The 10963-nt window shown below is 37.0% G+C and overlaps 1 protein-coding gene across 3 annotated transcripts; it reads left to right on the top strand.

Annotated features, from left to right (window-relative positions):
• Nucleotides 1-6649: 6649 nt before the first annotated feature.
• Nucleotides 6650-8726, top strand: LOC145165278 (putative E3 ubiquitin-protein ligase RHB1A). 3 transcript variants are annotated; one of them, XM_079083986.1, is made up of 5 exons: nt 6650-6795; nt 7476-7585; nt 7661-8042; nt 8117-8226; nt 8526-8726. In XM_079083986.1, the coding sequence occupies exons 2-5, from the start codon at nt 7520-7522 to the stop codon at nt 8556-8558; spliced, it is 591 nt and encodes a 196-aa protein (XP_078940112.1). In that variant the 5' UTR covers nt 6650-6795; nt 7476-7519; the 3' UTR covers nt 8559-8726. The 3 variants fall into 3 exon arrangements, with proteins under 3 accessions (XP_078940112.1, XP_078940111.1, XP_078940113.1); XM_079083985.1 differs by having other exon boundaries at nt 6661-6795; nt 7471-7585; XM_079083987.1 differs by lacking the exon at nt 6650-6795 and adding an exon at nt 6907-7116 and having other exon boundaries at nt 7471-7585.
• Nucleotides 8727-10963: the final 2237 nt, after the last annotated feature.

Here is a 10963-nt window from a genome sequence, read left to right as displayed (position 1 = left end):
TCCTAAATGACATATAATGGGATATATTGGCATAAATACAGTGTTTGGAAGCAACCAAATGCAAGGAAACACCTTAAGGGACTAGGAAACACTTTGACCAAGTGTTGGAATCACATGTGATTCACTAAAAGGGAGTGTACAACCACTTTGAGGAGTGTGCGGCCATGGGTGTGCGGCCAGGGAGTGTGCGGCCGCACACTCATGGTAATGAGTGCACAAAAACGTTTTCCAAAGGTATGGAGGCTTGTGGGACGATTGCTCAACAAGTGGTGAAGCTGGAAATGCATTTTGAAGGCCCTTTAAGGGTGTTTTGAGGGGTGTACGGCCACACCTGGGTGTGCGGCCGCACACACCTTGTGTCCTTGAGTTCTGGGCATTTTTAAGATGCTAAACTAATGTTCTTAACAAGATCTAAGCTTAGGGAAAGAGTACTTACGATCCGGAGGCTCGAGAATGCTCAAAATCACCAAGAACAAGTGTGTGTTCTTGGTGTTCTTGGTGAAATGGATGAAGATTTGAAGATCTAGCCAAAAAATGATTTCCAATGGATGAAATCAAAGGGTGTTACTAGTATAAGAGGATTAACAACAAATCAAAGGTAGAACACTTACAGTCTTGAAGATCTAAGCTGAAAATCGGATGATAGTTGAGAGAGAAATCGAGTTCTTGGCTTAGGAGTGTGAAAAGGGATGAATGAAGGCTAAGTACCACCTTTATGCACAAGAGTGTGCTGCCAGGAGAGGGGTGTGCGGCCGCACACCCAAGTGTACGGCCGTACACTCCTCATGATGGAGTGTAAGGCCTGATTTTGGTGCTAGAAGTGTACGCGACCCAATCCTATACTCGAGGCTTGAATGTACTGAGCTTTGAACCTTTAAACGGACTCTAAACAAGGCTAAATGATAGCATAAACGAGTCTGACACTCAGTTGAGTTGAATAGCTGAACTGATAAAGCCAAAAAAATTTCGGGTTTTCACAGGTTAAGACCAAGAGAAGTGAGAAATGAGAGTCTTAGGAGTACGTCGTGCGTACCCCCAGCTACGCAACGTAGAGGCGAAAACCCTCGTCACATGCTTAGCCAACAGTACGCCCAACATAAGGAGTTGTACGCCCTGCGTACTCGCCGAGGGTTGACTTTCGTTGACTTTTGAGCTTTAGATCAATTTGTGGACTTTTGGCCAAGGAGGGGCAAAATGGTCTTTTTAACCTTCTAAGATTTAGTTGAGAGGCTCGGTCTAGCATTACGAGGTTATTAATATTAATTAGAGTTATATTGTGACATATTTTAGGCGTGGTCTAGACCGCCAGTTCGGGTGCGAGATTTATTTGCTTTGCTTGTCTTCTCACTATACTTACCGTGTGGTAATTTATGTGTGACCGGAGGGTCTTATTCGTGTTTTTGACCTGAGGGTCTTAATTGCTATATATGTGCGTTCTGTCTTTATAAATTATGTTGTTATATCATTCTGTGTATGTATATTGAGTTATGACCGGAGGGTCCATACCGAGAAGTAAGACCGGAGGGTCTTCATTGAGACACATGACCGAAGGGTCCTTATTGAGACATAGCCATGAAAGGCTAATTATTTGTGTATGTGGTATTTTGGGGAACTCACTAAGCTATGTGCTTACAGTGTCGATGTAAATGTGTTTTAGGTACATCTCATGATCGCGGGAAGGCGTCGGCATGATTGTACACACTCGTCTGCTAATGGGGATATTTGTGGACTCCGGAAGACTCAGACTTTGTTTTATGATTTTATGTATTTGACAATTATATTTGATATGGGATGGTGTTAAAAGCTATGTTTTTGGGAATTTTAAAAAATGAAAAATTTGTTTGAAAATTTTGAGTGTTACATAGTATATGATTAATTAGTAGATTTGTATGGTTATTTGTATTTTGTTGGTTCTGTTTTATCTTTGTTGTTACATATGTTGACATATTATGGTTGAGTTGAGGCGGTCCTCCTTTGTGCTGAAGGCCAAGACACCCGGGGCAGTCCAGATCGGCTGTAGGCCCTGTGAGGTGGTCCAGTCAGGCTGAAGGCCCGTAGAGTGGTACAGATAGGTTGTAGGCCCTTCGAGGCAGTCTAGTCAGGTCGAAGGCTCATATTTTCATGCTTTGTTTGTTATTTTGTGTGATGGTACTTTGGGGGAACTCACTAAAATTTGGCTTATAGTTTTAGTTTATTGTTTCAGGTACTTCTGAGGATCGTGGAAAAGCGAATGCTTGATCGTGCACGTCTTCTTATTTTCATGATATTGATTTTTGGGACACTCTGATATGACTTTACTTTTGAAACAATGGTTCGTTTTATAAACAATGATGGTTAATGGTTGTTTTTGATGGTTTTAAAATTTTATGATTTTTGGGATGTTACAGTTTGTGACCTTGTTATGGATAAAGTTGGCACTTTATCCATCTAAACATCATATTGATTCAAATATGAAGGTTGGAGACTTTGACTTAATGGATTAAGTTAAGAAATATGCATTTTTTGTCCCTTTGAGACTTAAAGACTAGATCTTGGTTGTTTGAACCATCCTAATGGATAAAGTTGGAAACTTTATCCATTATGGAGCTATTAGGAAATTTGATATGAGCTTTGAGTGAAATGTTTTAATGTATTAAGTGCTTAAAATGCAGTTTGGAAAGGGACGTCGTACGTGGGGTGTAATATGGGCTATGCCCAACGCAACATGATTTCTGCCTGTTTTCTAGATAAGACTCTATGCCCTGCGTAGAGTAAGTTGTACTTCGCGTGTAAGTCAACGAAGGATTGACTGTTTACTTTTTGACCAGTTTGACTTTTGGTCAATTGTGAGGGGTTGAGGACTTAGAAGGGCAAAATTTTCTTTTGCCCAAATGAGGATTTATCTTTGTATTTGGACTTGTTAAGTTGGGGTATTTACCTTAATTTCTAATTAGATTTGTTTTTGGGTATGTTTAGTGGGGAGACTTTAGCACGGCTCGTTTGTATGATCTATTCGTTGACCGATTGAGGTGAATCTATTTACTGTACTTATGGGTCGAAGGCACCAATGCCGACCCAGTAGATTATGTATGTAGGATGCTAGCTGTCTTTGTGACTCTTGCATGTGTTTTTATGTAATACCGGGCAGGACCCGATAAATATCGGGCAGGGCTCGATGACCGGGGGGGGGGGGGGGGGATGACCGATATATGTATGGTATGTTGTATTTTGGGGAAATTACTAAGGTTTGTGCTTACGGTGTATGTTTAAAATGTTTTCAGGTACTTCTGGTTTCAAAAGGAAGAGCCCGACTTGATCGCCCTGCGTCCCTTGGAGATTTATTCTGCACTGAATGTTTACGAATTACTCTAATGTTTTGAGAATACTTTTATTCTGATTGATTGTCTTTAAGATAACTAATGCATGGTTTTGAATTATTTAAAAATAAAAATTTTACTCGGTATTTTTAGGAAGTTACACTTCATAATGTGTGTTGGCACCTATATAATTAAAAATATTACATTAGGCATTGATATCCCATACCTCATCTTAGTGATTTGATTGACAAAATTTCTAGAGCAAAGATATTATCGAAAACAATTTTACACAATGGTTGGGATAAGGCCCGATGACGAATGTAAGAAACCCTTCAAAATAAATAAAGTTTTATACAAATTGGTTGGTAATGCATTTTGGATTATCATATGCACCTAGCATTTTAATACAACTGATGACCAAGGTGTTATGCCCATTTATTGAGAAAACTGTAGTCATTTACTTTTGACAACATTCCGATCTTAAACCAAAGAGAGAAGGAACACCAAAAACATTTGCGAGACATATCTAGTACTTTACAATAAAATGAATTGTATGTTTTTCTAAAAAAAATGTAGTATTTTACATGTCTTCATCAGTTCCTATAGGAACTTGGGAAGACATATCCATGAACTTTATTTTTAATCTTCCAAGGACTCAACGAGGAGTAGCTCGATTCTCAAAGTGTCACATTTCGTACTGTGCAAGAAATCTTCTGATCGTGTTAATGGTACTAAAATTTTCTTTCAGGAAATTTCCCTGTCTGCATAGTGTCCCTAAATCAATCACATCTGACTGGTATATAGGTATAATAAGTTTCTATCTCATGTTTGGCTAACTCTATATCGATGTTTTGAAATAAAATCGAACTTCAACAACACTGCCCACTCACAATTAGTTGGGCAAATTGAATTTGTTAATTGTACCCTTGGAAAGATCTGATGTTTGTGTGAGTTGAAGCAGAATATAGGCTATGTAACCCTAACATACGTTGAATTTGCCTAATTAGTATTATATACAACTCTATTAGAATATCACTGTTTGCTCACGACATAGTGCATTTGGTTTATTTGTCCCGATTTGGGGGGAGGGGGTAATTGGACCAGCAAAATTATCGAATGCATGTGGAAACCCCACAAAGATGTGGAGGAGAAGATTTCCCAAATGGATACTAACTACAACGGAATATCAATCGTCACAAAAAAGAAAAAAAAGATCCCAATTTATACCATCAAATTTGATTTTCCCCAAATTTCTCCATATTTCTTTATTTTGTTTTATTTCATTTCTATGAAAGAATATTTGAATATTATAGTATATGATAGGGGTGTTCACGGTCCGGTTTTTTCGGTTTTTAGGTCAAACCGAAGCCAAACCGTTAGTAACGGTTTTTGTTTATCAAAAACCGAAGCCGAACCGTTAAAAAATGAAAACCGAATCAAACCGAACTGTTACTAACGATTTGGATCTGATTGGTTTTACGGTTTGAGCTTTTTAGGCCCATTTCAATCGAGTCTATTAGATTAGTTTTTATCAAAAAATCTGTTAAATAAAAATTGTCAAAACAATCATAAAATCTGCCAACAAAATCTTAAAATCTGTCAAATATTGTCCAATACATGCAACTAATAAACTGTACAAAACAGTAAATAAAAATATCAAATATTGTCGGGTACATGCAACTATGTTATTTCCGATTTAAATATTTGTGTTGATTAGAGTTGTTGCTTATTGCCTTATTGGATTAAAGGGAACGCGCTTCGCACAAAAAGGATTGGGTGGTAAATTATTAAGTTGTTGGGTTATACTTTTTATTACTCATACATAAAAATTAATGTATAATAAAAATATATACAATTATATGTAAAATAGTTAATTAACATATATTTATATAAATCCTACGGTCTAGTCCGGTTTTATACGGTTTAAAATATTGAAACCGTAAACCAAACCGTTCACTACGGTTTCGAAAGTTTGAAACCGCAAGCCAAACCATAAAAATAAAAATACAAACCGCTAAACCAAACCAATGTCCGGTTTGGCCGGTTTTACGGTTTCAAACCGAACCGTGAACACCCCTAGTATATGATCTTTAAATGTTTATTTATGAGATTAATTACCAAAACTTAATTTTGATTCGAAATTTCAAAAATTTGATACACCTACCAAATGGATTTGCGCTCCCAAAGGGAAGTAGAATGGTCCCAAAGTATCAGTTTTTTGTTACTTGATAGTAGGCATGCACAAAAAAACCGGTTCAAGATCCGAACCGGTCAAAGAACCGGTAAACCGGTTTACGCTGAACCGGTCCACAGTGAACCGAACCGGTTTGAGAACCGAACCACCGGTTTACACCCGTTCGAGATTTTAGTCGTTGAAACCGGTTTAGAACCGGTTTATATCGTGTGAACCGGTTTGGAACCGGTATGGAACCGAACCGAACCGGTTTAGAACCGATTGAACCGGTGTAACCGGTTTAGATAGGTTCGACTAATTTTTTGAGTGAACCGGTTTGAACCGAACCGGTTTGAGGCTGAACCGGTTTTGCTTGGCTAGGGAGTGAACCGAACCGGTTTAAAGAACCGGTTCGGTTTGAAAAATGAACCGGTTTGTGCATGCCTACTTGATAGTCAGACACCAATTAGCGATTTGTTGTTCAAAACATCGTAATATATATTCTTGTATACATACTCTTGTGAAACTACTATAATCGAATTATGCAACTAAATGACACCATATGAATTAATACCCAATAATCTAGCTAATTTCTGTTGTAATATGTTGTAGATATGTTTCCCTAATGATTTACAAAACATATAAAAAAATCGTGAAATAACGTAATTCTCATATTATCACGTGTTTTGTAGCTACTCTTTGATTTGTAATATTTTGGGTCAATGTGATAGTCTTTTATTCTAAACTACAAAATTGGTTGTAGTTGAAATTTTAACATAATTACTATTTCACCAAAGTAGAATAAATACACAGAATTCTAACGACTTTTTGCAAAATCACATGATGCATATACATGTGACGTTCAGAAAATAAAAGATCGATCTATAATAGCATCATACAAGACTATATTCACAATATAAATGCTCAATGTATTTATATATATAGTTATTTTTTTAATTAATATTAATATTCCTTTACATTTTTGGTTATATGATTAGCCCTACACACACCAATCAATTAACCCAAGTTAGAAGTGGTCCTAGAGAAGCGCGTGGATATTGAGGCGAGGTTGTTAAAAGTCAGTAACCCAACCTGGCTTTTGATTTTTCTTTATGAAAAGAATTTCACACGCGTCACAACCACATTTGACGAGTATCCAGGTATCTATTCTCTTTTAAACTATCCTATTAAAATATTCATTTTCCCACTTATTTTCTATTGTTTTTCAAATTCCTTCATTACACGGAATCCCACACCATTTCCATTTCGTCTCTCCCGCTGAGCCGAAACCACACGACTCCACCCGATTCAATCCCTCAAGTTTAGGTACGCACTGTAATAAAAGTGTCTTACTGTGTCTGTGTATGTTTTTGGTGTTCATCAATCTGGGAAAACTTAATTACCTAATGTTTTCATAGTGTAATTTTGTCAGAATCGGGTTTGATTTTGAGCTACTGGTTGCTTTGTTTGATTGCAGGGGTGAAGTTATTTTAGGGTCTGGTTTTAGTTATTGGTTATGTCCATATTGACAACAATTCAGAAGGGTTTTTATGTGTTTACGATTTTGCATTGAGTCGGTGTGTATTTTAGTTCACCTGTATCGATTATATATTGATCGTGATCTACGAAGATGCGTAAAAGTAGCAGGTGTTTATCGAATTAAGCGTGAATGATTCATTGTTTGAAAATTTTCCTACTGTTAGAGTGATCAGTGCTGTAGGATGATCAGAAATTGGATTTACGAAAGCTGTTAGATTAATCATGATCTGTATGATCTCTCTGTGTGTTTACCTTCATGGTTTTTACTTTCCTTCGTTTGCTAAGGGATAACTAGTGATTTCTTTTTGAACTTCAAACGCTCTTACTTGTTACTTCGCAACTCTGTTACATAATCGGCATATAATAAATACTTATTTCCATGGATATAAGGATCTGTTTATTTGATCATTGTTATGCAACCCTTCATGAAATTCTACTGATACACAGTTTCCTTTGCTACAGAACAGAAAGCCATGAGAAGTACTTGGATCATACACACAACTGAATAAATATGGGAGGCTGCTGTTGTTGTTCTTCAAACCGTGTAGAATGGGACAATTCACCCCGATTATATCATGTTAGTGAAGTCTTTTCTCTTGTAGTACCTTGATCCCTCTGTTTTCTATTCCCAATTTTTCCATTTCTTGTACAGTATCCAGTAGTATCAGAGGATCGGCAGCCATTATCAGCACACAGTGGCGCAGCTTCTGTTGTTCCTACAGGGCTTTTAGTTGATACAAATCTTGATACTTCCATACCAGACACTTACATACACCCACCAGCACCTTTACCATATGAAGCAATTGTTGGGGATCCTCAAACTCAAACCCCTCTTGTGCAAACAAATAGTTCTGACCCTATTGAAGATATAAAAATCAGTAATAATGGTGAAAATCTGGCTAAGGAAACCATGGAATCTGATTGCAAAGACCAAATTGATATCAAACTTGTTGCTACCGAAGAAGACGATGGCGAAGTCAAGAAGTCAAATGCACCTTTTGTAGCCCCTGAGGAGTGTCCTACATGTCTTGAAGGTAAATGCTTATATTAATCAAATCTATTGGTTCGAGATTATGGAAGCGTTTTAATTTCTTTTTCTACTACGCAGAATATGATGAAGAAAATCCAAAAATAGTGACGAAATGCGAGCATCATTTTCACTTGTCGTGCATTCTTGAATGGATGGAAAGAAGTAATACTTGCCCTGTGTGCGATCAGGTTAGTCCAAATTTCAATTTCAACAATTTTCATATGGTATTCAAGAACGTTTTAGTTTTAAGAAAATTGTTGTTTGAAATATCGAAAATACCCTTATGCAAATACAAAGAAATTCCAGGGTCCAAATCAATACCATTTATTTATCATGAAAACTTTGGGCAAAAAAAAGTTTTTGTTTGTATTGTTCCTTTTTGTGATAAAAACCTTTCAAGAGAACATGTGAAGCCTGCAAACAAAGTACAATAATTTTTATTTATATTGTTTTTATTCTGATTAACTTTGTGTCGTCTATCGTCCAGATAATGGAACTCAACTTTCCGATCAACGACTAGCGGTGGAGTAAGTACCAAATGAAATGTGTAGTATTAGTTTCAAACATAGTTAGGTCTCATATTTTTAATTCTTTTTTCCTTTTTTTTTTTGTTATTTGGATGCATAGTATAGTGTCTTTTGTTAATTCCATTGGAAATAAAAATACAATATACGAACTTGAAAGGCAATACCCACATGGATCTTTTCCGTAACAAATGACATATAAGGACCATATATATGATTAGAAAAAGAAAAAAAAAAAGTTGATCCACCAGTGCAACAATTACAGGGAACATTTCTGTAATTTACTATTTAATCTATAATTATTCATACTACTAATGCTTAAGATTGAAAAAGTCATTAATTATGAATTTATTTTGACGCTATTCTAGTAAATGCTAGGCTATGATGTGGTGCAGGTTAGAGTTAAAAATGCAAACTGCCTAGCATAATTGGTTTGACAAAATTACAAAACCGAGTGCGCAGAAAATGTAAACCGCGTAATGTATTGTTAGGCTAAACGGTATCGAGGCGGGAAAGCTACGCGTAGGGCTGAGGTGGCAAGCTCACCTACGCGTGAACACCGCCCCAGGTGTGCGTAGGTGACCTGTGGAGTGATACCCTTCACGGAAGAAGACAGCCAATGAAATGAAAGGAAAAAGCAGCGTTGAACGAATCTTTTGACCGGGTAGGGATTAAACAAAAAAAAAATACAATTAAATTTAAATAACATCTTTTACCTATATATATATACTACACTTTCACCTACACTTTCACACTTACACTTCCAATTCAAAAAAAAATTCTCCTACTTTCTTTCAATTTTCTTCAAAAAAATGGATCCCAACCAAAATACTCCACCCACTCCAAACACCCCAAACACTCCTAGTGATTATCAAACTTATATGCAATTGTTGAATTCTCCAATCCAACAACAACCTTTATTCACTAACCTTCCCTACAACCCACAATTCTTCCAACAACAACGACCACAACAAAAATTTACCCAACCTCAATTCATTCCCCAATTCCAAGCTTTTCAACAACAAGCTTCTCCACAATTCCAAACTCAATCATCTCAAGTCCCATTAACTCAATCCCAAACCGTCAACCTCGACAACGACGATGAGATGGTCCAAGAAACACCACAATCATCTCAAAGAAGGCAAGCAAGAGGAAAAGGGAAAAAGAAAGCAACGGCTTGGACTGAAGAAGAAGAAGAAGCTTTAGCAAAAGCTTGGATTTTCATATCCTGTGATTCGAGGAGAGGCAACGCGCAATCTGGAGAAAGTTTTTGGAATCGTGTTGTGGACCACTTTCACGCGCTTCTTGGAAGAAAAACGGACCGGTCCTACGACGCGGTCAACGGAAAATGGTGTGATCTTCGCGCGATTTGCACAAAGTTTAATGGCATATTTGAAAATCTAAAAAATATGCATAAAAGTGGTTCCAACGATTTCAACGTTTTATCTACCGCGTGCTACCAATTCAAACTGACCAACAACGGTAAACCATTTGGTCACCAAAAAGCGTGGGAAGTGTGCCGTCAAGGTCCAAAATGGGTCCTTAATCCAGAGACATCGCATTCAGACTCGACCACCGGCTCCAACAAAAGAACAAGAACTTCTGAATCGGACGCCGGTTTTGGGCTAGACCTCAATGATGACGTCGATGGCGCCGAGGAAGAGGGTCCGCCTGAAGTCCAACTCCGTCGACCACCGGGTAGGGACAAAGCAAAACGGGCGGCGTCTTCAAGCGGGAAAGCAACCGCAACTAGCGACGACGGGCTTGTGGAATCCATAGATAAAGCTTTAAGTTTTCTAGAAAAAATACCAATCAGCAGAAGAAGGTCGTCGCCAAAAACTCGCTCTCACCGATCTTCAAATCATAAACACGAAACCTCAACCGGATCTCGACCCTGAAAATCTCGCCACATTTATGAAAATCCAACAACGTGTCCGTGCTAAATATGACGATTAGGTTCTAATATTTATGTTCTAGTTGTTGTGTGTTTTTTTAAGTAAATTATGATAAAAAAGTAATTTAGGATTTTTTTTTTGTCGTTTAAGTATTTTAGGAAAAATAAGTAATTTAGGATTTTTTTATTGTTGTTTTTTAAATATTTTAGGATTTAAGTTTGTGTGTTTAAAAATTAATGCAATGTATTTTAATTTAATGTTTTTAATGTGTGTTTTATTTGAATTATTTTTTAATTTAATTTAATATTGTTCAAAAATATAAAAAAAAAATGATGTGGAGTGGTAACCATTTCTAAAGGTTAGTGAGTTGGTAGTAGGTTAGTAGTGAAGGTGATGTGACGCTGACGTGACTTCACTTTTTGAGTAGGCTGGTGGTAACCATACCCCTTAGCCTTATACTTAAAGAGTCTATTGATGATAGGTGCGCGCATTAGACTTCAATGAAA

Source organism: Lactuca virosa, chromosome 3 (genome assembly GCF_052849685.1).
Source record: "Lactuca virosa cultivar CGN04683 chromosome 3, Lactuca_virosa_CGN04683_v6, whole genome shotgun sequence".
Taxonomy (NCBI): Eukaryota; Viridiplantae; Streptophyta; class Magnoliopsida; order Asterales; family Asteraceae; genus Lactuca; species Lactuca virosa.
The sequence above is the reverse complement of the archived record's forward strand: the minus strand, read 5'-3'. Positions and strand labels throughout refer to the sequence as shown.